Below are 27,985 nucleotides of genomic sequence, written 5' to 3'. Positions count from 1 at the left end.
ATCCTGCTACTAGCATTTTATTCAGACTAAAACCTCTTTAATTCAAGTGAGAAAGCGTTTTGTGTGTGTGTGTGGCTTTTGCACATCCTGTCATACCGCTCACTGCGTGCCTGCAATAGACGCATTTTGTAGTATTATGGTTAACGATTAATCGATTAATTGATCGTTAATTTAAACGACGATCGATCATGGAAATAATCGAAATTTGACATCCCTAATATATATATATATCAGGGCCGGGACTCGATTAAAAAAATTGATCTAATTAATTAGAGACTTTGTAATTAATTAATCGAAATTAATCGCATTTTAATCACATATAAATATTTGACCTGAGAACAGTGAGAAGTAATTTTTTTTCACATGGATTTATAGTATACCATTGAATAATTACTGAATACATAAGCTTAAGCAACAAAATATTGTTTATTTTTGTTCAACCAAGTCTAGCAGACCAGTGCAATTTTTGCCATTAAGTGTAGCAATAGCATATTTAGAAACAATTTAGAAATAGTACATTTCAGAAATTCAGGAAGCTTATAGGTGCTGGAACCTTCTGTAAAGTGTTTTTTTTTTTTTTTTAAGTAAAACACAATACTGTCAATTACATTCAGAACATTGGAAACACTGACTATTAGAAAACATCTCTCTGTTGCTTCAGAGGCCATAACATACTAAGTATACAAACCTTGGCCAAAACATTAAAGAGTTCAACATAAACTGTTGCACCAACAAAATAATACATAGTTCAACATAAAGTGTAAAGTCCACGCTAGCTGCTATATGTTTTGCGTTGAGGTGATACTTGAGGCTCGTCGATGTGCTGCAGTGATATGCGAACGCTAGTTGGTGCTTCAGTATAATCGGTCCCGCCGAAACGCATCCAGTGAGAAACGTTCCGCGGTGCAAAAATAAGTTATTAAAAATGCGGGATTTTTTTTCTGAAAATTAATTAATCTTAGTTAACGCGTTATTTTTTTGTGTAATCAATTAATCTCAATTAACGTGTTAAAGTCCCGGCCCTAATATATATATATGTTTATGTCCACTTTAAGTACCAACTTTTTACCCTATTTACTGCTGAAAATCTGCATAGAAGTACCTTATAGTAATATACCCTTAAAGAGAAAGTTCACCCAAAAATCATCCATCCATCCATCCAATTTTTATTTTTCTTCATTTTTTGATGGACTATCAAAGCCAGATACTGTGTTGTGAATTTTTATTTTATTTATTAATTTATTTATTTACAGTTTTGACAGTACAGTACGGTCGTACATTGAAGGGAACGCTAATAAATTTATGCTAACACTAGTATCAATATTTTAACATGGACACCGTAGGACTGTGACTGGAAATCTTGTGCACTGAATCTATTGAATATTGCTTTAATAAACTATTCAGTCGACCTAATCAGTGTTGACTTTTAATGGCTCTAGCAATCTTGTTTAGTCTGCTCAAGTTTGTGACCTTTTTTGAGTTCTAGTGGATCATTGCTGCCATCATATTTGAGCCTAAATACCAAAGCATGTCATAAACATCTGCTTGGCTCATTCTCCTTTAAATCAGAAGCAGAGTTCTGTCCAGAACTGACGAATAACTCACCCTGAGCCTTGGATGTCTCTGCTCTGATGAGGGTTCCAGTTGCACATTCGAACAGGACACAGACATCAGTTTTACACCTCCGATTAATACAGTCGGCAGTTTGATCACTGGGGAACAGGAATTGGTTGAGCACTGGGGCTGGGCCACAGCCAGAAGTAATGTATTGGGATTTGTATTCATTACAGATACACTCTCCTGTCTCGGTGCCGGCATAAGAGAGATAGAGGACCGGCCGGGTTCAGACTCACTATAAGCACAGGGAGCAAGAGAGAGCACACTACAGGAATATGAATAAATGAGAGCGAGAGAGAGAGATAGACAGAGAGGTGCAGATTTATTTTCCTATTGTCAGCTTCAGCTTTCACTCCATCAGTATCCTGCTCACCTTTCAGAGGTGCCAAGCATCTTTTGTGGGTGTAATCTCATGTTAAACCTCTCTACTTTCTCTTAGAAATGTACTGCTTAATTTTAAGTGTCATCTTCTATCCCTAAATCTTAAAAAAAAAAATGACTGAAAAGCCATTTTCAAAGCCAGTATGAATGCAATGCAAATTATTATAATATTTTTAAATGAATTTCAGCAATTAGTTGTACATCACATTCTCTGCTGAAATTAAAATATATTCACCAAGTTACTTCTGGTTTACTCATTTGATCGGACAAGCATTCCAAATGTTTTGTTTCAATATGTTATTTAATGCAATGTCCATATCATTCTTTTTCTTATAGAAAAAGTGAAAAAATATAGGGTGGGGACTTATTTCAACACATCATTTGGAGGCAGAGCTGAATGTGAGCTAATGATTGGAGATCGTTTAGTCACCAGAGAGAAGTCTGTCATTTCACTGGAAAATCAAGTTTAGGCATTTTATAAAAAATTATGGGGTCAAAACCAGCCAAAATTAAACATGCATAGATAATTTTTTTTTATAGTAAGATCATTAAGAAGCATTTAGAAAGGGTGAATTTCCAGTTCACACCGACTTTAAGTTTTTATTTTATGTTAAATATTTAGTTTGCTTCAGTTATAGATAACATTATTTAAAAGTGTTGTAAATGCTGTTTGATGCTGCATTTAAAAACAGCAGCATGTGTAAAGTGGCATTGGCATCAAACACACTGGACTCTGGGCTCTAGCCTGACCTGAGTTTGCTTTGCTTTTCCTGTCGTTTTATCCTTAAGCAGCCCTTAGGCTCTCATCGAATGTCCTAGCTCCGAGGAATGAGGTAAGACTCTTCAGGGTCGAGAGAGAAGTCACTTCAGGCCTGGCAGAGGTGAAAAATGATCAAGCTCACACTCATTTTTTACTGTTGCGCTTTCCTTTCACTGTTGCTTTTGACTCTGTGCCTGTCTGCGGTTTGTGCGCGAAACAGATGTCGATGGCGTCTCTGTGAGTCTGGCAGTCAGTTATTATTTTATAGATGAACCTTCCTCTAAGTTGTTTTTCGAAGAACCATCTGACACTTTTTGAGAAATAAATCCTGGAAGAACCATTTCCGAGGGTTATATCAGAGGCACAAAGGCTTGAATCACCCGTTTTTATGATCCGAAATGACTAGGAGTTTTTTTCCACAACCTTATTTCTCCCCCACCAGCCCACCCGTTCTCATGTGACATTTCAACCCTCCCTTCTAACACACACACACACACACACAGGTGTGCAGAAGGGTCAATGTGGTCCCAAACCTTCCTCTTCGTCTTCCCAGACCCCAAAATAACTCTGCTGTTCTAATTAAAACGTAATTAATTTCACTTATAGCAGTTAATTATTTCAGATTGGGTGAAGAACAGAGCACTGGAATGAAGTGAGGGAAAGGTGGTCTCAGGAGCCGTCTAATCTTGGTTTAGGGCAGTGGAGGAAGATTAGAGCTACTCATGCACTCCTGAAGAATAGACGTGAACCCAATTACATCTTCTGTCTTTTTTTTTCTGCTTCTCTCTCTATTTTAGCCCTCCAGAGTGCTACCATGAGCGCCTGTGTGTGATGATGACTGTTAAACTGGCTAATAACATCTCAGAACTAAAAAGAGTTTTGAACTCAACCCAGTTCTTGTTATACAGTCGTGTTACAGGTGGCCGAATCTGCATACTTCCCTTCAACACAGTTTGCAAGAAGCAGTATGGGAGTAGGATGTTGAACATTCAGTATGATCTTGATATAGTAGGCAAACAATAGGTGGACAGTACCACAATGCCTCACAAAAACATTGCTGTGTGTCATTACCGTTATAGTTGTGCTATCGAGTTCTTACGGAATTTGAATGATTTTTAAAACCTTATAGTTACTGATACTGTTAGTGTCATTGGTATGAACAGGCCTTAAGTGTGAAAAGTACCAAAAACATTATTCCTTGTGGCTAAGGCCCCGTCCACACGGAGACGCGTTTCTGTGAATACTCACAAATTTTTTATCTGATAGGCTTTTCGTCCACACGCATCTGGCGTTTTCGTAAGGTGAAACCGCTATTTTTTGAAACCGGGTCCCAAAGTGAATAAATTTGAAAACGCTGTCTTTGCGTTTTCGTCTGGACGGCTAATCTGTATATTTTCAGAAACTATGACGTCATCAGCCCACGTCCCTAGTCAGACACCTCTACGTCACGTAATAGCAACAAAACCATGAACAAACACTGAACGATTGTCTTATTATCAACTAACATTAACACAGATTAATAAATGTATTATTCAATGTTCGATTGTGTACCACGCGCAAGGTTTATAAGCATAGTCCAAGTCTTCTTCTCTGTTTTTAGTGTATCTCTGTGTCAGAATTACAGCGCCACATACTGGTCTGGCATGTATACTACATCATTTTGTGGTTTCGTGTGGACGCGGATATTTCTTGAGACGAGGAAAAAAAAGATCGGATTGGGGTAAGCTCCTTCTCCGTGTGGACGGGGCCTAAATTGTGCTTGTTTATCTGCAATCAAGTACAGCACTCACCTGCATTTTTTACATCAAAGAACTTCCTGTCTTTACTCGCAAGTGAAGTGAGAGTTAATTTGTGTAAAGTATGTGAATTTGGACACTTTTCACATGGTCGGTGTTTAAAAATTGACATCTGTTTTAAAAAAACTCTCCATGTGTCCATGCTACAGTAGACAAAAGCAGGATTGAGTAATGTCCATTAGATGAGGCAAGACATTTCTCCTCTGTAACTTGCAAGTAATGCCTGTAACCTTCCGGTTGTTAAGTCTGAAGCCACATCTGATGTATTAGCCTTTTCCGTTTCCAAACGCTCCTTCAGATCCCACAAGAAAATAACAATGGTGGAACCTTCTAACCTTTCACAATCACTTCCTTACCACTGTACCACTGAGAGTTAAAACGGTCTAAACCAGGGTTTTTTTAACTTTTCATTTGTTTAAGAAATACGACTATTATAACATTTTCTGATGTAACCCTTTCCTGTTCTCTTTCTCATTGCAAGAGAAGCAATAGAATGTCAGTTGACTCTGGAAGAGTAATTTAGAAAAATCAAAGGGGTCATATGATGTTGCTAAGAAGAACACTATTTTGTGTATTTGGCATAATGAAATGTGTTTATGTGGTTTAAGGTTAAAAAAACATATTATTTTCCACATGCTGTACATTGTTGTTTCTCCTCTGTGCCTGACCTTTCTGAAACGCATCGTTTTTTACAAAGCTCATCAGTCGGAAAAGCAAGGTGTGCTCTGATTGGCCAGCTATCCAGTGCTTTGTGATTGGCTGACTGCCTCAAGCGTGTGACAGAAATGTTATGCCCGTTGCAAAACTGTGATGCATGTCCTGGTCAACACACAGGAGCAACAAGACAAAAACAATAAAACCCATTACAAACTAGCTATTTGTTGCATACAGTGGGGACGTAATTATTGATTACAATGACTTATACTGTGTTTTTATGCTTTGCATTGTATTGCGCAGCGTAAACAATAAACCATGTCTGCATTTGTGATCAGAGAAACGACAAACAACAATCGCGCCTCTACACCAATGGTTCTTAATTCCGGTCCTCACACCCCCAGCTCTGCATATTTAGCTTGTCCCTCTGTTATCACACCTAACTCAGATAATCAGCTCGATAGACGTGAGCTCCGTACATGAACTGTGTTCCCACTGACATGGTCCCTACACAATATTCATTGCTCCCTACTCCCTCAGCAGGGGAAATCTGTTGAAGTTTATCTCACTTCTGAACATTCATTCATGGATTTGTAATGCACAATGTCTTAACACACGGACAAGTTTGACAACCTAAACCTTTGTAAAAAAAAATACAATTTAAATTCACGCCTCGCCCACTTCAATGTACTTTGAATGGAACATATACATTCGCTTCTAACTGGAATCACGGCAGAATATCCTTTGATATCCACTTCGCAGGGCACATACGTTTGAATAAAACAAATGTCTGAAGCCATAAGGGAAACATACAAAATGTGCAGAGCAGGGGGCGCGAGGACTGGAATTGAGAACCCCTACTCTACACTGCATTTGAAACCTTAGTGGAAAATCCTTTACATATGTACATGTACTTACAGACTGTGAGTCATCACAACCGGCATTGTAGTCTACTCTCCCAGGATCAGGAAACAGTCCTCCGTAAAGTGTGCTGCACACATCTGAAAAGTTGGGTTGAATTGTTCTGGAATGTTGTAAATACAACTTAACCACTGATTTCTACTTGTGTCCTCTTTTGGAAAACCGCTTTCACAATGGAACACAGTGTCCACGACATGGTGCTGGTGGCAACAGTGAGAAAAAAAAGGTTACACCTTCTTTTTTTGCGTGAACATTTGGGTGGCCAATGAAATGGTTCTTCCCACATCATGACATAGACATGTGGGGGCGTGTTTAAACTAGGTGCTTTAGGAGTCATGTAGATTCACACAATCCAAACTTTGTTCACAAACAAAATAAATTAACATGTATCGCTACCTTCACAGGTCACCTTTTGCCCTTCTGAATACAGAGGAGAAGAGGGGAAAGAGGTTTAGAAAAAGACAGGAAGAGCCATGGTGCATGAGTTGGACCGAACAGATAAAGAGGAGAGAGAGGGAGTGATATTGGCAGTGGAGGAAGGAGAGAAGAGAGAGAGAGCAAAAGAGATGGTCTGATGAGTTATATATTATTCAGTAAGTTATACATTATTGAAGAGAGTTCATATTTAGCTGTTACACACACAGGCATAAATTAAGAGAAAAAGGGAGGAAGCACAGACAGAACAAGACAGATGAAGATGAGATGAGGTCACTCTAATGTGTGTGTGAGAGGGTTTAGGAGAGAAACGCAGCTATAAGGATCAGCATTCATGCTCCAAGTTAAACGCGGCATTAATCTGGACCAGTGGGGTTTGCGCTGCAAGGCTGTTTTCGTGACGGAGATTACCGAATCCTCTGGGCCAAATTCCAGTTCAGAATTCCAGGACTCTCATTCATGTCTTGACTTTCCTTCTAAAAGCATCGAATTCCATGAAAACCAGCTGCACTTCGGTTGTATATAAACAGGCCAGACTGCATCACAATGGAACATTTTACTCGGCGTATGAAGGCCTCATGACGCCATACCTATACGTGTCCAATATATATGAAGCAGTTGCTGAGATGTCTGTAAATGCAGATCTGTGGTTTGGGTTGGAATCAAGTTCATTTCAGGATCAAGTGCCAATTTTCCAGTTTCCATTCCAGTTTTTGAGTCTTTTGTATTGCGAAAGCAGTTTTATAATACAAATGACCGTAACTATGTTTCTTCAGTTGCGAATTTACCTTGTGCGAAAAGTAACAAGTCTGTGGCTCTTTTTTCTCACATAATAAATTATTAAATGAAGTAACTGAACTAATCTTGCAGTCAAATGTTTGATGTTTGGGAATGCAGTTGCGATTCCGAAATACCTTTGGCTTTGGACTTAATTATTAAATAACATTAGACATGATGTGATGTGTGATGAGATTGGGGCACTGGTTAGTACAGTTATCCAATCACATGATCTGATGAAGCAAAGTCATTTTTTTATGTATATTAGCCGCGTTTCCACTGTCGGGCCAAAAGCGGGTGTGCTAGTGCATGCCAGGGCCAGTCACGTTTCCCCTGTCACTTCCGGGGCTTGATTGTGCCTCGTCGGTGCTTCCTCGGGGCCAACGGCCAGGGTTTTTTGGCCTGACGAAAACCTTGTGCCAGAGTGGTTATGAACAAAGGCGGGGTTTCTCCGTGTCTGGAGAACGTCAGTGCCTCGAATCATTTCAGAAAGCTAAGCTATAACACCAGAATTAAAACCTTTTAAAATAAGTTGAACTCAAAACTCACTTTTAGTCAGCAGCGAGTGTTTGAAATAACTTGATCCGATGTGGATTATAAGTACCATACAAGGCAGAAATATTTATAAGCGATGCAAAAGACGCTAGGCATTAACATTACCATAGAGTTTAGCTCCACGTAGCCTATGTCATAAAAATATAATAATGGTTTTCGTGTGGGAGCTTTTATAAATGTATAGAAATGATCATTCTTTATAAATGTGATGTATATAGGTTACTGTGACTACAAATAAACAGACTTGACTGAATAAGCAGGCTTTATGTTCATAATGCGTTATTTCTTTCTCTAATTTTAAGCCATGATAAATTAATTAATTATGATCAATGTATCACTTATTATAGTAAAACATTGATGCTTTTGGATTTAAATATTTTAAAAAGCATGCAAACAAATGGCCATTTTTACATTTTCGTTTTGTGATCGCGTTCGTTCCAGTGACTTATTTCTTAATAGTTTTCTGATAACTTCTCTTTGTTGGTGAAATGATGGGGTTGCATGACATTGGCTCGACAGTGGAAGAGCGGCTATTGATGCTATTGACACTTGTCAGATAAAAAAAATATTTTACTCAATTGGGTGCACCAATTCTTTTGTGCACATTTTTAGGCTTGATGGTGTGAGTTGTGTTTTTACTTTTCTAAGCAGTTAAGACTTCTGATTTTTACCTGGTGTAGGATAAAATGGGCAAATAAATAAATAAAATATCCCATTGATTTAGAACAAATTGGACATTGAACAGTATTGCTTTCTTTTATTGTTGTAACTCTAGAAATCTGTTTAGCAACACATTTTCAGCACTACTTCAAAAAAAATAAAAAATAAATGCTAATATCAAAATCATGATGGGTTTATTGATTTTTGTCCCATTGTAGGTTATTGTTCTGTATGAAAGTGTTTTAAATTTCATGGTAGATGTGTTTGAGTCTAAGCTACAACCTCAGTGGCATCTCTCTGGAATCCCTCACTCCCGCACCTACTCGTGTGTGTGTGTGTGTGTGTGTGTGTGTGTGTGTGTGCATGTGCGTGTACGTGTGTGTTGATGACCAATATTAAACAGACATGCTTTGAACTCCGTAGTGACTGATGTCTGTTTCTTAAAATAACTGGACTGTGACCTTATCTCCTGGTCCTGTAGTCTAAACGTTTGTGAGCAGGACATCAGGAACGGATGAATAGAATAGAAAACATGACACCAAGAAGGAAAGAGAAAGGGAAGGAGGAGTTACATGTTTGCTTGTATAACCACACTTATTGTAGTGCAAATACCTTGTTTAACCCCATCTCAGTAAATCCACTTTAAGAACTCGAACTACTAAATTAATTTTATACAAGTTATAGGCTACTCGTTGCTTTTTTTGTGTGAAAGCCTTGAGAGTTACTGCGTACAACATGAACTAGACAGCACAGCTGGGTTCCAGCAATTAATAATTTGCCTTTCCATGCTAAAAGCAGAAAGGCTACACAACAAAATACATTCACAGCTAATCAGAACATGTTTCTGTCTAATAGATAATGTGGAGCAGTGTGATTAGGATACAGTGTTGTCTATATAGATGGGTGTGGGTCTTTTAAGGACTGTTGGAGCAGCACTAAGAGGTTTGTGTTAAAACAGTCCAGCTGATTAGAGGCCTATTTATTAGCTGGAACCTAGAACTTAGAAATACACACATTTTCTATTTTCTGTAGCTGTTTGACAAAAGCGCAGAATCATGAGACAGTGGCATTTTACTGAAAAAAGAAAAACGACAACAACAACAAAATAACGTTTATTTTCTTAATAGCAGTCAATTATTGTTGATATTATGGCAAATCTTTTTATGAATACATTTTTTTTTGGACTCCTATATTATTCCTCAATTATAATAATATGTATGTATGTATCTATTAATTATATATATTTGATGACATCATTGTCTGTTGATTTGCAGAGGCTGAATAGCTCTGTTGCGGCTGTGCACGATGTGTGTATTTCAGAAGTTTGAGCCTGTGAATGTATGTCTCAGGTGCGCATGTGTGTGTCTGAATGGCTCACGTGTGCGCGTGTGTGTTAATGCTGAATGACGGCCAATTATGTGAGAACACATCCTAGGGCATGTAAACATTATGTTAGTGTTGGTGCCCTGCTTTGTTAAGGTTTCGGTCATGTTTAGGGGTGCGTGTGTGTGCTATGGCTGAGGACCCAGTGAAGCGTGACTGAGCAGCTTGATCTGATTGGCTGAGTTTGATAACAGTGATGTAATTGAACAGATGGTAATGGATGACACCTTCAGAGTGCCCCGCCCACTCATGACACACACACACACACACACACACACACACAGCATCCTAATACAAGTGTTGTGTTTTGCCTGTATCTTTCTTTAGCAAACACTCACTGTCTTACTCTTTGATCTGTGGTTGTGTGTGTGTGTGATAGAGAGGGACAGAAAATCGAGGTGGCCAAGGATCTGTGTGCATCTCGGTATCATTATCCTGTCATTGGTCAATTTTCTTCTCCAGTAGTTGGGTCTTTTAGAACTGACTTATTTATTTTAGCTTTATGGCTTCAGAGCATCGTCAACATTACTCCATTTCCCACAATTCCCTGCTGAGTCATGAACAGCGAGTATTTCGTGCTTTACAGCTCACTGCTGCATGTGTGACATCATCGTGCGATGACTCAGTGCCACATTAACCCAGCACTTATAAAGTCAAAATTAAACTTTTATGATGCCCAGCTCTACTTCACTATAAAGGGCTTTTACATTAAAATTATTTATATTTTTCCACATATTAATACTTCCATTAAGCTCACTGCTGGTTTGTCAGCTGGCACAGGACCTGCACAGAAGTACTTGACCTCCATTTATTTTTTTCGAGAGTCAATCGCCAGAACCATAAATGTCATGTGACTAATCATTCTGGAGCTATAGGGAAATTACATACCATTCACTATAGCGATTATCTTGAGGTGTGGCGTCAAAGGCAGCAGACGGGAAAATCAATCAATGTCATACGTTAAAGACCCCTCAAAAAGATGGAAAACCTCTAACAGCTTATTTTTCCATATAATTTTTCTTTTTGCCTAATTTAATTTGGTCACAATATATGGCAACCAGGGTTAATGTTAACTACCATTAAAAACCATAAAAAACTGATGAAGACGTTAATTGAAATGAATTAAAAATATAATGATATATATATATATATATATATATATATATATATATATATATATATATATATATATATATATATATATATATATATATATATATATATATATATATATAATGAGATTTAATGACTGATATAATGTCAATTTATTAAATGAAATGAATAAATAAAAAAATAAAATAATAAGCTAAATTGAAATCTAAATTTTTTTTTACAAAAGCAGATAACAAAAAGGTTAAATAAAGGTTAAAATAAAATATAAACACAAAATGAAAATATACAAATAAAATTTAGTACAAAAATGATTCATTAAAAATATAAATTATAAATTAATAAACATTAACTATGTTTGTGAGCGATTTCTATCTACATACACCACGGGTCCCCTTACATGGAAGTCACCACCATGTTTCTACAGTAGCCCTAAAGGGACAAACACACTACACAGCGCGTTTCGTCACTTTGTTGTTCTCGCGAACACAATGATGAATAAGTACATTAATATTCGCAATAAAATTGATTTATTGAAAAATGAAGTAAATATAATTCCTTAATTTACCTTTTGAAAAGAAATATCATAGCTCTATGCTGCCTTTACCTACGACATTTTTAACTGTTTTGGCACTGTAGCTTCTCTAAAGGGAGGGGTTAGTTGGGGTCTGAGCCGTTGGTTGCAATTCGCAACCTCACCGCTAGATGCTGCTAAAATTTACACACTGCACCTTTAAGTAACACTAATGACATCTGAATGGCTGTCAATGGAGATAGATGCTTTTGCCCCAGGATGTTATAGTAACTTACAGCATTTACCAGCAGGGACAAACAGGGAAAAACTAGACTGACAAATTTCTTTCTCTCTGTTTTCTGCTATGCTTTTAAACAGCCCTTTACAAATATACATATGTTTAGAGTGTAGCATGTCTCTCTCAGCTGAATGAAGGAAACGTAGTTCACCAAGATGTGATGCAAGATCTGTTGATGCCGCCACAGGTCTGTCGCTCTCTCTGTCACTTCTTCTATCCCGCTCTTGCCTTGTTACCTTTGTTATCATTTTCTCCCTATGAATCTGGGTTATTCTGGCCTTGCATCTCTGCAGATGAATTTTAAAAGGATGTTATTAATACTCTTGTCTGCGTGTGTGTGTGTGTTTGTGTGTGTGTCAGTGTTCTAGGGTCCACAGGGTCCCGTGTCTCTTCCTGTGTTTGGATCTTTCTGCAAGTAATGCTGTTCTAGGTTTAAAGGCTTAACTCCTGCCAAACCATTAAAATATTTTCTTTATTTCTCTAATATTTGGATAATTAATCATTGTAAAGATTACTGGTCTATAAATAGACTGTAAAAATGCTTGCATCTCTAGTGTTAAAAAACTGTCTAATTGCACCTTTTTGTGTTATGAATATTTTGTTTCTCAGATGTGGTGTGCATGCTTTACAGAAAAAAAAACACCTATCAAGAATATGGGTGTATGAAATATGCCAATAAACTGACTAGATAAAATAACTTCTATTGGTAACATGCTTATATTATGCTTTACACTCTAGTTTCTTATTCACTCACTCCTAAATATTTTACATAGACAGAAAGTCACTTATTAGCTGACTGAGTAGTGTCTGGCCAGAATGAGTTGTAATGTGGTTCAGACTCGCTATGCCTGTAGTCAGAGGTCTGGCTACATCATGGCTGCATTTGAAATCACAGATTCCCTTTTGTGCTTTTGATTAAGTAAATTTTTCAAATGTTATAAAGTTATGTTCTATATCAGTGGTTCCCAACCACGTTCCTGGCGGCCCCCCAGCACTTCATGTTTTCCATATCACCTTAATCAAACACACCTGATTCAGATCATCATCTCATTACTAGAGACCTAACCCTGTCAGACAAAGGAGAGATGCAAAATGTGCAGTGTTGGGGGGCCTCCAGGAACGTGGTTGGGAACCACTGTTCTATATAGTATGACAGTGTGTAGTATGAATGAAACTACATTTTTGTCATGTTGTCATACTGTTTTTTTTTTTAAAACCATTTTTAAGAGATGTATTTTTAGAAATGGTCAGTGTGAGACCACACCTTAACCACACTCCATACAATGACACACCCTTAACCACACCCCTAACAGTGCCACACCCTAAACCACACCCCTTAGACCCTTAAGGGGCGGTCACACTGCACTTTTCTTTCCATTGATTTCCATTCATACGCATGCGAAATACGCAAGGCATTTTGCATTTTGCATTTCGCTGCATTCCAAAGTTCAAGTTTGATGAACTCTGACCTGCGAATTCGCATCACGTGAAGAAGTGGGACCAGTAGAAGATCGACACGTCACTGCGTGACCTCTCTGTACAGAAATTAAAAAATGGCACAGCGTAGTATCTTCAAAATATTATAAAAATTTAATAAAAATAGTTGCATGGTTCAGTGGAAACAGGAACAGATGGTACATTTGAATGCAGACACATTTGATTTTTTTTTGCGATGTGCTTGTACTGTGTCTTTTGAGACGGCATCGAAAGCATCTTATATTGTGTGAGAGAGAACGATATAACACGCTTTTGAAGCCGTCGCAAAAGACACAGTACAAGCACATTAGAATCCATGTTGCGATAACTGAGGAGAAAACTTGGTGCCTGATGTTATTTCCCGCTCTCGCCCATATTCGCAGCATCGTCCGGAAAAATTTCACACATTCAAAGTCTAGTGTGACCGCCCCTTTAATCACACTCCAGACAATGCCACACCCTTAACCACATCCCTAAACCCCTTAACACCAAGGGCCGTTCGACTTGAAGCACGGCTACAGACGGTGATCAATGAGAGCAGCCACTTGTGTGGAGTTGAAAATGGAGCCGTCAAGCCGGACACTTTCTGCTTGCGTTAGTTAGTGACATTCACGCGGTGTTTGCATTAGGGCTGGGCGAGATATCTAACGATATGACCATGCACATCTAGTCAGTAAATCTGGTTCCGTGATAACCGCTAAATCGTCATCACCTGCTTATAATTGGAAAGGATTAGATGTGCATGATCATATCATTAGATATATCGCCCAGCCCTAGTTTGCATACGTTATCACAGATGAAGTGAATTAAATGCAATATTTATGCTTTCAGTTCCGCCCCTAACTGCAAGCGGCAACTCTCACCGATTGGTCTGTGCAGTGCCGCATGAAATCAAACACACCTAATGCCACACCCTTAACCACACCCCCAAACAAAGCCACACCCTTAACTCAACTCCAAATTATATCGCACTCTTTTCCATACCACCAGACAGTAGGTGTGTACAAATTCATGTGTGCTGTTCATCCATTCCTGCAAATTGCAGTCTGATTTGAAAAAGTACATGCCAGCTATAAATTTGGTCCAACTTGAGATTGAGCCAAAACGCCAGATCACTGTGACATCAGCCATCAAAATACAATCATCTGGCTCATTCTGCGCAGCTTTTACAGAGCTGCTGCACAAGCTCTGATGACGACACAGTAGTTGTACATTACATGTTTGCAATTCTGCTAATGCAAACAAAAAACCTGTTTTTATAATAGGAACAAAATATTTGTATCTTAATGTTATACTGTATCATGTTTATCAAGACAAAACTGATAAAAAAATATAGTCCCCACTTTACAAGTATTTAAGTAGTACAGGCTTATGGTAAACTTTATTCTTGTAATACAGACCCTGTATTCACCAGTACATAGAGTATTGAATGAAAAGTGTTTCTGCTGCTATATAAAACCTTGACAATTGTTTGTGTATTTGACAAATATTGGATCTAATCCACTTCATCTGTGCTAGAGTATATGCAAACACTGCACAAGCTTCACTATAGAACGCAGAAAGTGTCCAACTTCATGTAAGCAGCAAATCTCGTCATCAGTTAAATCCGTCAGAGTCAGCGTCAGAGTCAAACACCCAATATCACACTCTCAACAACACCTCAAAAACAATATCTTTCCCTCTCTTACAATGTTTAACGGGTCTCTTTATTCTATTGCTGTGACAGAATGGCCTGGCTGCAGAGCAAAATGAGCTAGTGGAAATCAGAACAGTAATGTTTTATTCTATTGTACGGTTTGTGGTCAAATTATCCACTGCTGTGATGCAGCAGTGAAAATACTCTTAATGCACAGCTCAGAGAGAGAGCGAGAGAGTGAACGGGTGTGTGTGTTTTTGTGTGGTGAGATGAATATATGAATGGTGATGCTGACTCATAAAACAGTATGTGAGAGAGTGTGTGACTGTGGTGTTAAAATACACTCCTCCATGCAGTACACTAGATTAACACATGCTGAGATATGTGTGTGTTTGCTTAGCTGCTGGAGTGAAAATGGTGACATATGGACAAAAACACCATATTTTGGAATCAAACTCTAGTTATCCTCTGCCCAGACTCCTTTAGCCCCTCCTCAATGTATATAAGCCCCTCCCCATAGCTCACTTAGTCCCTCCCCATTAGTTTCAGCTTGTTTCTTGCTCATCTAATACTTGCAAATGCGACAAGATCATTTGATAAGTGGTTAATGCCAATGGATGTTTTTTTGTTTGTTTGTTTAGAGTGAAAGAGGCATTTCTTTCTTTAAAAAGAAAGAAAACAGTCCGTTTTTTTACAGTCATCCATTTGTTCATACCATGTGTTTTATATATGTACATTTGTCGTGTTAACAGGTTTGAAGCTTGTAGTTAAAATACAATGTGAATGTTCTGTGTGTATGAACGTGGGATTTTAAATTTGGTGATTTTCCTTAACACCTAGTCTTTGATTTGTGAATTCAGGTTTACAAGAATGTGTGTGTGTGTGTGTGTGTGTGTGTGTGTAGCTCTTTTTGTTTGTTTCTGCTTTTATGCATGTTCATTTGTGCCTAACAATAAGAAACTAATTTATCTTCCAATTAGAAAAGAAAAAATTAGTCTCAGATTGTCTCTCAAGAGAGGGAATCCAATGGAGGTACTTCAGGATGAGTAACTGAGATTCTTCCTTTTAAAAGTCCTTTATGCAGAGCATGGCTTTACTATGGTAATTAGAAGTGGTGCTTTAGGAGAGTCTGCATGACATCGAGAAAAGCCCACTTTGACTTCCTGTGAGTGAGATAACGCAGAACAACTCTCCAGTTCTCTTATTACTCTCAAACATACTTTACTGAATCCTAATGACCAAAACCCAGCACTTTCTGCTATGAAGACGTCTAGAGTATGTGATTTCTGCACCACTAGGATTGCAGCGTCACTCTACAAAAAAACTAAGTGTTAAACTGGGATAGGAGAAAATATTTGAACATAGACAAACTCACTGATGTCATTATTACATGACATTTGAAACTAATCCAGACTTTGGCTTATTCAGAGGGCTGAAGCATTTAAAAAAAAAAAAAGAAAAGGGGTAGAGAGAAAAATGAGGGTACATGATTGGAGAAACTTTCAGTTCTGTGGTTTACTACTGTGATCTCACTCTGGCTCTTATTCCTGACACACACACACACTTCAGTAGGACGCTTGATGTTGGTTTTCTTTGGATTTGATGCTTTTGGACTGCAGATGGAGATGAGACACAGTCCTGCAGGGCTTCCATGTGGGATGTTTTGTGTGATATAATACGAATACTCTGTTGAAATTGGCCAGTATGGTTGTATTGGAATGCCTCAAAACAAGACCGCTAATATAAAAGAACACTGATTGGCTTTTCACACTCGAAATTGTTTACCCAGGAGTTGTTACAAATAAATACCAGGGGTGTTCAATCTTGGGTTGCCAGGCTTTGAGATTTCACACTGTACATTTTGAAACCCATTTGTGGATGGATTTGATGGTCTTATTTGCATATTTACAAGCTTAATAACGTTGACTGGACAAGTACAACACGTGACAAGCACACAAACGGTTTTAATAACCACTTGTCCATCTGGCTGTGAGATTTGTTGTCCCTGTGGACTTCTATAAAATAAACTCTCTTAAATGACGGCAAATCCGGGGCTTGAACAGTAGTAAAACAATCAAATCATTTATTTTTTGGCTTTTCAAATCTACCCTAAAATGCATTAGAAAAGTTGCCAAGTTAATGAAGGTAATGGTTTCAAAAAAGTGTTTACAAATATTTAAATATGACACCAAAAACATCTTTATTAAGCACTAACATCTTTATTGAGCACTAAACTCCTCTTTGTGTGTGTTTTGTAGAGAGTTTTCTTTTTTTTTGTGTTAGTGCTACATTAACGTCTCTCTCGCACGTTCTCATTCACTGTCTCCTTCTCTTCCTCTGCAGGCTCCAACTATTCCAGTCCGTCGTTGGCTCCAGTCCCCGGTCTGAATGAGGACGAGCATGTGGGGGGCGGGGATGAGGTGCTGGGTCTTGCACCAGAGCACATTCCCACCCCTGGCGCCTCCCTCAGCTGGCAGGCAGCCATCGACGCGGCACGGCAGGCCAAGCTGATGGGCACCACCGCAGCCCCGATCTCCACTGCGTGCTCCACGCAGCGCAAACGCCAGCCCTACACCAAACCCAAGAAACAGGCCAGCACTGCCTCCACGCGCCCACCCCGAGCCCTCCTCTGCCTCACTCTTAAAAACCCCATCCGCAGGGCGTGCATCAATATCGTGGAATGGAAGTATCCTTTACTAAACCCTGACATGTTTTTCATATACAGTATATACACTACTGTTCAGAAGTTTGAGGTCGGTAAAGTTTTTTAAAGTTATGCTCACCAAGACCGCTAATGTTCATATATATATCTGTGCTTTAATTCACCACATATTTCATTTGAAAGAGCAGATATGAATCTGAAAGGCAGTACACTGATGCAGGGCCTCAAACTGCCATCACATTAAAGAGCACACAATACTTATGAAGTTACAGATTTTTTATTTTATTTTTATCTGTAGTTCGTAAATTTACATTCATGGCAGACACATTCCTCCCAGAGCGATATCCAAAAATGTCTCCTATTGAGTTTGTGACAATTGTTTCAGCAGGTAGCTGAGGATACAGTTCTTTTGTGAACGTTAATTAATCAGGGTTACAGTTACAGACTGCTCATAAACTTTTCAGACAGGACGTACTGTAGATGAGCTTAAATTCTTGATCTCCAGGCCATAAATGTATTCTTTTCAACTTTGATTCGCAGCAGTGCTTCTCAATAGGTGTGGTTATTAATAGTTGTATGATCCGTTTATTAGTTTGACAGATGTGTTATAGCATCTTTGCATTGCTATAACTATGCAATGGTGAATGAAGCAATACAAAAACATAAAGGACAAAAGTCATTTCCTCTTTGCTGCATTACCGGTGTGAATGTACTTTTTGTGGTTTATATGCCACTTCAGATGCAGCTTCTGTGCTACCTTTTGCTTGATAGAGTATATCGTTCTCATCAGATGTGAATCCCTCTTACATGTAATTCTACAAAGGGTTAAATTGAGTTGAGCTTTGATGAGTCATTCGAGGGGCACCCCTCAATAGCATTTTACAGGAGACTGTAGGACGGTGTGTTCCCCTGTACTTTCCCCCTTCCTCTCTTTTTTTTCCCCTCTCTCACGGTTTTATGTAATCAATTCTTCCCACAAGAGACAGCAATAGCTCCCCGACCAGGAAAATATGTTAATGAGGATTGATTGGTTGAGTTAAATGCTTCATTCATCAGGAAACAGGAGATCCAGCTCCCATTCACAGCTTCAGCCAAGAACTGATCACATCATCAAAGATTTCCCCATAAATTCACAAACCGGCACGAGGGAACGGCTGAACTGTGGATACAGCGAAATATCTTCCCTCATATATTTCGGTTGGATGTTTGATAAAAGTTCCCGTTTTTTTTTTTTTTCGGTTCTATCTGTGTGTGTCTTCGGTGTTGCACACACTTGACTGGATCTGGATCTCCAGAGACTCCAGATCCCATCTCTCCTGTCTTTGGCTATGTTGCCATGTCAACAGCTCCTCTCAACAGGGTGAAATATTCGCCCCTCCCACACGCACACACAAATGCACACGCATATTGACCCCTCCTACAAACACGCAGTCGGTCACACACATTCACACTAATGCACACTCAAGCAGATTTCATATATGGAAGTGTTATTTATAACCTTGTAAAACCTTTAAAGATACAATTTGGTTTGGGTCTGCCTGTAAGGGTCTGTTTTTACTCCCTTGGGGACCCAAACTACTGATCTACAAGCATGTTTATCTAAATGGGTTACAGGGTCTACGGCTCTGTAATTCTGAACTAACCCCAGAGAGCCATAACTCAAGGCCCAGACAGCAGATACAAGAGAAACATCCAGAAAAACAAGAACACATCTGTTTCTCCTCAGGACACGTGCCATGCGACTCGACACCCATCTTGGAGAAATCCATTCCTGTAACATATGATGACACTGTTCGATTGCGTTTTCAGCAGAACTGGAAGCCAAACAAACAGTTTGGCCAGTGAAAAGAGAGAGGGAGGAGAGGAAGAGAGGGAAGGGGGGGCTGAAGATCATTGTCTTGATGAAGAGCTTGGCCTTGCTTTTAAACAGGAAAGAAAAAGAAAAAGATTTTAGTAGAGAAAAATATCTAAAGAGGATCTAGATTCTTAGATGCTGTGATGATGAAAGTGCTGTACTATACAGTACTGCACTGTACAGTATTGTGTGTTCTTTTGCTCTTACACACAGTCTTGTGCATTGATGATAGTTAACATGTACTGTACTGTTCTGTATGTATTCTTTTGCTTGTGTATGAACCAGCCCTGATGTCACTTTCTTTAACACCGACTCATCAGACCATTTGAAATCATCATTTTGATGACTATTTTTGCTAACTGTGTGGCCTTAGCTGTCTACATCCCTTTCCCCGAAGACGATTCCAACGCAACCAACTCAAACCTGGTAAGAGACACGCTGCCTCACAGCACAAGTCAGAAATGAGCATGATGATGATTTGAGAGTGATGGTAATGATGATGATCGTTATGGAATTACGACTGTAATTATAATGTTTGTGGTGTGCTGCTGCCGATGGTAGTACTGATGAATATAGCAGTGACTGTAGTGCTGAGGATGATTATGGCGGTGATGGATGTTATGCGATATTGGCGGTGGTAACGTGGTTATGATATCGAGGAGGATGATATTGGTTGTGATGGTTATGTCATGTGATTGGGGTGATTATAGTAGCAGTGAGGATTTGTGGGTGATGTAATGGTGAAGATAATACTGGTTGTGACAGCGTTTGATGATAGTAGGGGTGGGGTGATGGTAGAGGGTGGAGACGTTGCTCTAAAAATGTTAAATAACGCTTTAGAAATAAAATAAGAAAGAAGATGATGGTAATGTGATGTTGGTGATAACGGTGATTAACGGTGATGATGGTAAGGATTAGGGCTGCACGATGTGTCATTTAAGCATCGATATCGCGATGTACGAATCCACGATAGTCACATCGCAGGATGTGCGATGTAGGCTGTCGTAGTTGATCTGTTATTCATTAACTGTATGGGCCAGCTGCTCCCCGGCCCTTGACGAATGTGATTCGCGGATTAATTGCACAGCTTAACCATCATAGAGTGAAAGTTTTGACAGGGCAGAGAGAGAGAGAGAGAGCGTGCATGTGCAAGAGAGATAGAGAGAGAGAGAGAGCGCGTGTGAGAGAGAGCGAGAGCGACAGCGCGCACGAGAGAGAGAGAGAGAGAGAGAGAGAGAGAGAGAGAGACCGTCTTCAAACAACATGAGATCTGTCTTGCTCTCTCTCCCTCACGCATATGAATCAACTGACATGATGGTGTCGATGTTTAAATAATTTAAAATGAGAATGTAAGTGCGTTCACCCCATTTTTGTTTGTAAGAAAAAAATCTAATTAGATTTCATATCGCAATATATATCGCAGAAAAATAAAATATCTCAATGTCATTTTTTCCCAATATCGTGCAGCCCTAGTAAGGATAGTTAGATGGATTTGTGATCGTAATGATGGTGGTGATAATTTATGACAATGATAGTAGCAGTGAGGATGGTGGATGTTATGACTATGATGGTAATGATGAGGATAATACCGGCAGTGACTGGTAATGATGATGGTGGGGATAGTTATGGTTGTAATGGTGATGGATGTCATGTGACTGGTAATAATGTAGTGGTGAAGTTGTGACGTTGATGAGAATGGTGAAGGTGAATATGTGATTATTGTGATGGAGGGCAAAAAATGGATGTGATGGTTATATGAAAGTAATGATGGTGGTGATGATGATGTTAATTATGACAATGTTAGTAGCAGTAAAGATGGTGATGGTAATGGTGGGGTTGATTATGGTTGTGAATGGTGTTAATGGTAAGAACAATACTGGTTGCAACAGTGATTGTAATAATGATGGTGTTTGTGGTGGTGGGATTGGTTACTTTTGTAATGTGATAGTTATAATGGTGTGAAAGAAATGACGATGGTGGTGATTATGGCAGTGAGGACAGTATTGGTTGTGACAGTGATGATGATTGATGGTAGTTATGTTTTGATGATGTAATGGATGATGCTGCTTGTGACGGTTATTGATAATGGTTATGGTGGCGATGATGTGATCATGGTAGCGTGATGCTATGACCATATGCTAATGGCCGGAATGATAGTGGTGACAACATGATAGTGATGATGGAGTTCATGATAATGGCGGTTCTGCTGCTGCTGATATTGCGGTAATGATGTGATGTTGGTTGGAAGTTGTGACCTTTACGATTGTGATGATGACAAGGATGACAGTGATTGCTGCTGGTTGAATGATTAAATAGCTCTTAACATTTGTGATATGCCACTGCATTTTAGAACTTTCACTGGATTTTGAATTTGAAGTGCAGGTTGCTGAAGCGAGAATCGAGAGATTGGAACTCTCTAAGCCTAAGAACAGCCTGTGTGCTTCAGTGCTCAATGTACAGTACATTCAGCCTGGATGAATGCAGAATGATGGAGCGTGTGGGTAATCTGGATGTTTGGCTGAGGAAGGAGTTCTCAGAACTCTCAGAGATTCATGCTGTCGCCTGAGTAACACTAATCCATCCACACATCAGCCCTGCAATCTGAAGCTGCATTATGTCTTTTCCCAACAAAAAACACAATGAAAACCTGTAAGTGCGTGAATGAAAGCATGTTCTATGCTTTTGGGGCACATAGCTCATGCCCATGCAGTAATTAAGGTCACATATGCAGCGACTTCATTCCTTATGCAAGTATTTTCATTTTCTCTGTATTTATTTCATAAGATGATTTAAATCAAACCAACAAGCTCTGAAATTATTTTGATGAATCATTTCAGTTAAAAAAAAAAAAAATTTGGCAATGAATTGCACACCCTATAAAGTATTTGAGAATGACCTATATGAAAATAACTGTACAATATAAACAATGAAAAAATGCTCTTTAATTGGTTTAAACGTAAAAATATTTTACGTTTATTTTAAAATATAAAAGTTTATAAAAATCACGTGTAGTGTGTATATAGTCTTTTGTATGTATTAATATATAAGTTGTTGGAAGACTCCATTAAATCATTTACGATTATTCATGGGAGTGTGCTTTTACTGACTCAGTTATGTCATTTGCAGTGCCTTATGGGAATGGGCTTTTATTGACTTGATTGTGTCATTTGCAGTGCTTAATGGTTAATTCAGTAATTAAACACATTGTTGGTCGTGGTTCAGAGGTCACGGTATGTCTGTCATTAAATGTTTATATTTTTATTACAAATTATTTCTCAACTGGATTTTTACTTGAAGAACCAGGCTTTTGCAGGCAGGTTAGAGTTTCCTTCATTTGATACATACACCCCCTGTTTATGGGCCATGAACGCAATCTTTTGATGGGTTGTGGTTGTCATGGATATGGTATCCTTGGTGATGGTGAAATGCACAGCTACCGTGGTAGCACAGTTAACTATGCAGCCAACCTGCAGAGCAGAAGGTGCATTGACTCTGCGACAAAACTCTTTGTTAACTATTCTCTGTTGCTCCTTTCTACGGTTAGTGATATGAAGCTCTCTCCTCAGGATAATGATCACAGATTCGAAGAGCTCTCTTGTGCTACAGCTGGTCTAGCACATGAATCCAAAATTCTCCAAATCCCTAAAATTACTGGTCAAGTTGCAAGGAAGCTGGTATCAAAAAAACTGTTTATTAAGAAGGAATTTCACACCATTATTTATTATTCATAACGATCCAGAAATCTGGTAACAATTTTTCTATTTAATTTATTCTATACAAGAAGAATATTGGATTGCTTTAACAAGTAGCCGACTAATCGAAAACCTGTATAAATTAGGTTGGGTTTGTTCTAATTTGACCCTGACTGGAGGTGTTCTTTAAGGTGCATTTATGTAAGCAGCGTTCTTGCAAAAACAGCTAGATGGAGCGCAACAGAATGGAACAGAATGCTCTCAAGACGCGTAAAGGATGGACTATTTTTAACTTGACATGCCGACTTAAAAATGCAACACTTGTAGTGGGACTGTGTGAAGTGTGACGCAAAGACAAAAGACATCCATCTTGATGTGTACTGTAGTGACGCCACTTTAAAGCAGATGAGTTTAAAAATACAGTGTTTCTAAAAGAGCTTTGCTGTGAATGTCCAAGTACCTGCCAAAGCACAATGGCTAAAAAATGTAAGAAATAAATAATAAAACAAATACATCGGAATTATATGCGAGTGTGTTTATAGATATTTTCCATGCTTTAAAAATCTCTTTTAATAGTTTCATTTAAAAGACAGCATATAAATCTTTTCGAAATGTATAATACGTAAACTTTTTAAAGTACAAAATTTCATATTACGTCATTACTAAAATACATTACTGAAATATGTAAATTAATATACAATAAAATACTATTAAATGAATTAAAATATTTATAAAAATCTGCTGTACAGTCTGCACCAAAGCAAGCTCGGCAAAAAGAGGGCATCATGACTAAATAATATGTGTGTTTATATGCATATTTTGAGTATTGAGTTTGTATATATGTGTATGAATGTGATTTGTATCGAGCAGCAGTGGTGGAGGAAGTACCTAAAAGCCACACTTAATAAAATAAAATTAAAAAATAATAATAATTAAACTGTTACTTTAACTTATACCAAAGTCATTTTCTGGTAAGATATTATATATATTATATATATATAATATAAGAGTTCAGTGTAGCTCAGAGAGGACATGGATGCATTAACAAATTTATAAATAATGCTTTGTTTTAAAATATAAAAATAATGTTAATTAATGATATGATATTGAAATGAATTAAGACATCAAAAAATTGCTGGAACGTGACATTAAAACTGCTAGTAGTTGGCTGCAAGTCACTGTTAATTAGTGAGTCATTGAAATTCAACTGATTCATTTAAACGGCTGATTCATTCAGTAATGAAGTATTTGACTGTGTTAATGAGTGAGTCACTGAACCATTCATTCATTCAACAGATTCATTCAAAATACTGATTGATCCAATAAGGTGCACAAGGTGCACAATAAGGAAACACCATCCTGAGTGTTGCTCAGAGATACAAAACAGTGATCGGACTTATTTTTGCTGGCAAAATTGGGCAAAAAAAAGGCTATATTTTGTCTACATTTGTTATCATGCTGATATATGGAGGAAAAAAATGTCACTCTTCATGTGATAAAGATTAACTATATTAAATGATATAAATATAAAAGACACACAGAGGCATTTTTGCTGCCTACAATTAAATCATGTAGTGTATGCGTGCACTCTCAATTCTCATTCAGAAGTTTTGTACACATAAAAAATAAATCCCGTTTACACAATGCCTCCAAAACTTTCGTCCGTCATAAAAAAAATTTGGATCAGGTTCAACTTTCTGTATTTTTTGCATTCCGTAGCAAGCGTTTTGAGTTGTATTTAGAAAATTTAGAGCCACCATACAACACCAAAATCCAGAATGCTGACAAGTTGATCCGAAGCCTTGAGTTGGATATTATCATATTCGTCATCCTCGAAATTAGTTACGAACAGTGTGCAAGAACCTTTACCATAATATCGCAGACAATATATTGGACACACCAGCCTCAACTTGGGTGGAAAATGTAATGATGAGCACTTGTTCGCACATGAGCAATGGTGTTGTCGTATGCATTTTCGTATGTATTTTAATTTTTTTTTGTATTCTTCATCCTAAAAATTCGTCACGGAAACAGAATTTTTTTTGACAGACAAAGGTTTTGGACAAGAATTTCATGCAAGGACCTTCAGTGTGAAAGACTTCTGTGTGTGACAAAAAATTTTGGATGATGAATATGAAAAAATGCATATGAAAATTTTAACAAAAAAAACCCCTCAAACATTTGCTCATGTGCAAACAAGTGCTTGTACAACCAAGGATGATTTTCGTTTGTGTTTTTTCGTATTTGTCAACCTAAAAAAATTAGTCAAGCACAGAAACGGAATAAAAAAAAGCAAAAAACCCAGTCAAGATTTTTTAAAGACAAACAAATATTACGGATTAGAATTTTGGACTTAGTGTGCAAGGACGTTCAGTGTGCAAGGTTTCTGTGCATGACAAATATTTAGGATGGCGAATACAAAAAAAGGCATTAGAAAATTTCAGACCATTGCGAGCATCAGACCATTGATTCATCATATCGGTTCTTTTGGCTTTATTTTGTAGTAAGTAACGAATATGCTTCAGGGAAAGTAGGAAATATAGTGGAGTAAAACTCAAGTAAAGTACAGATTTTACCAAAACAATACTTAAGTACTCCAACATAGGATTTTAACTTTATTACATTACACCACTTTCAAGCAGGATATGTCTGATTGGTGAGATCTGAAATAAAGGCGTTTTTATTTTTAGCGCACAGTGAGAAAACGGCTGTCGCTGAGACAGTTCCCATTCTGCCCATTTCATCTACACAAACATCATATTTAGACAAGATCCGTTCTCTCCTTGTTGCACAACCCACACAACACATGTGCGCCCCTCCCTTAGCCACAAGAGTGATGCTGTGCCATAAAGATGTGCCATGTTGAGTGTGTAAGAGATAGCTGTGTGTAAAGTGTAGTGTGTGTGGTAAAGGGTCAGAGCTCTGTGGGGATGGTGCAGTATTTTAAGGCTAAAAACATCACTAGTGCAGAGAGTGACCCACATACATTTCTCTCTTTCTTCTTCGCGCTCACTTTCCACAGCGCCCTCTACCTGCTCCACTAAAAACTGTAGCTTAGTGTAGCTTAAACCTAGCCAGAACTACACAAGTATATCTCTGTTATGTGCTCCGTGTGTCACCACAGAGATGTACTGTATGAAGTTGTATTTTCATCTGCTGTGAGTGTGTGTGTGTGTGTGTGAGAGAGAGAGGGACGAGTTAAAGGAGAATGATCTTCATTGCGATGCTGTGTGTCAGTGAGTTGGGGTCCGTTTCTCTCGGTCTCTCTCATCTTGCTAAATGTTCTCAGTTCTGCTGCTGCTGTCACCATGCCTACCAGGAAATTTCCACTGCACTAGATGAGGTCATTGTTAAAGAGCTCACAACTATTTCTCTCTTTCTTTTATCCCTCAACTTTTTTTTCTAAGAGAGAGAAAGTGAGAACTATCTATCTATCTATCTATCTATCTATCTATCTATCTATCTATCTATCTATCTATCTATCTATCTATCTATCTATCTATCTATCTATCTATCTATCTATCTATCGTTATATCAATCTGTGTGATCTCATGGCACTTTGGTGCTGTGGTAATGAAAGAATGTGACATCTAGCGCGGTGTCAGGGCTCTGCGTGTGTAAATATTTGAGCAGCATCCCATCTATTTGTTCATCTTTAACACCTGTTGTACCTTTATTCTTCAGTGATCCGTGGCAAAGTCACTTGGTTGCCAAGATGAAATCCATGCTTCAGTATCCGTCTCTGTTTTCTCTTGTTTCTGTTTTACATTGTCACCCCTTCATAGGAGATCTTTGCTGACATTTAAAGCGGTGCACAAACCTGTCCCCTGTGTTTGTTTAGGGAGGTGGGGTTAAGGTAGTGTTCTGCTAAACAAATCAGAGGTGTTTCAGTGTCACAACACATCTATTCTTTTTTTTTTTTTTTCATATATGTAGTCTTTACAGCATTAAATATGTAAATACGAGTTTCATTTTAAGAAGTAAATAAATGTTTCACCAAATGTAGTAGTGGGTAATTTGCTTTATGCTGTTCGGAAATCTCTTCCATCAGTTTGAAGAGATTTCAAAGTCAGTTTTTCTCTGGAAAGGTGATGAAGTACAGGATAATCCCTCTTTTGCTTTTGTTATGTTGTATAATTCCATGATATTGAGCAAACAAAATCTCGGTCTGACTCATTTAAAATGATTACGACAAAGCTTTCCAGACTTTCTCAGTCTTAGAAGATCTGAAATGCATCTCTTTCAAACACGGGTAATGTTTGGATTAGGAATGCGCTGGATGGTCGACTCTTGACCGAACAGTTAGTGAGGTTTTATAAAGCAGTGCTGCTTTACAACTTGTTTTATTTGACATGTCCCTGTGATGTGACATGTTTGTTGAATGTCTGCCTAGGGGCTGAGTGTTCCCATCAGATAACCCATGACTAGTAAATTTCGAAAAGATGTGTTTTTGTACACCCCATATTTGGATGGAGAATAATATTCAGTCTACAGTGGACAGGGACCGTGCATGTGTAGGTTTTTTTTGTTCATGGTTTCATGGGGGCCGCACATGACAAGAGCAACAGATGCTTATTGCATGTTGCACAGAGTGTGCATGTGTGAGATGATTTATTTCTGTGTATGTGTGTGGGTTGAATTACTTCAATAATAAGCATTTGATCTTTTGTTTCCATGGTTGTTGTATATATCGCTGGGTTCCTGTGTGTCTAGCGTAGCTTTGGGATGTGCATTTATGGGTTCGTTTTGGACTCGAAAAGACTAGGGAGGTGATGATTTCACAAATCCACAGAAGTAGACAGT

General features: G+C 38.3%; 1 protein-coding gene across 3 annotated transcripts in view; it reads left to right on the top strand.

Annotated features, from left to right (window-relative positions):
- Positions 1-27,985, top strand: part of LOC113048094 (voltage-dependent L-type calcium channel subunit alpha-1C-like) — a 126,186-nt gene that overhangs the window by 25,727 nt on the left and 72,474 nt on the right. For all 3 annotated transcript variants that reach the window (XM_026209617.1, XM_026209616.1, XM_026209618.1), the window contains exons 2-3: positions 17,317-17,659; positions 19,811-19,916. In XM_026209617.1, coding sequence (XP_026065402.1) covers positions 17,317-17,659; positions 19,811-19,916 — 449 coding nt within the window. The remainder of the gene's footprint in view (positions 1-17,316; positions 17,660-19,810; positions 19,917-27,985) is intronic.

Source organism: Carassius auratus, chromosome 29 (genome assembly GCF_003368295.1).
Source record: "Carassius auratus strain Wakin chromosome 29, ASM336829v1, whole genome shotgun sequence".
Taxonomy (NCBI): domain Eukaryota; kingdom Metazoa; phylum Chordata; class Actinopteri; order Cypriniformes; family Cyprinidae; genus Carassius; species Carassius auratus.
The sequence above is the reverse complement of the archived record's forward strand: the minus strand, read 5'-3'. Positions and strand labels throughout refer to the sequence as shown.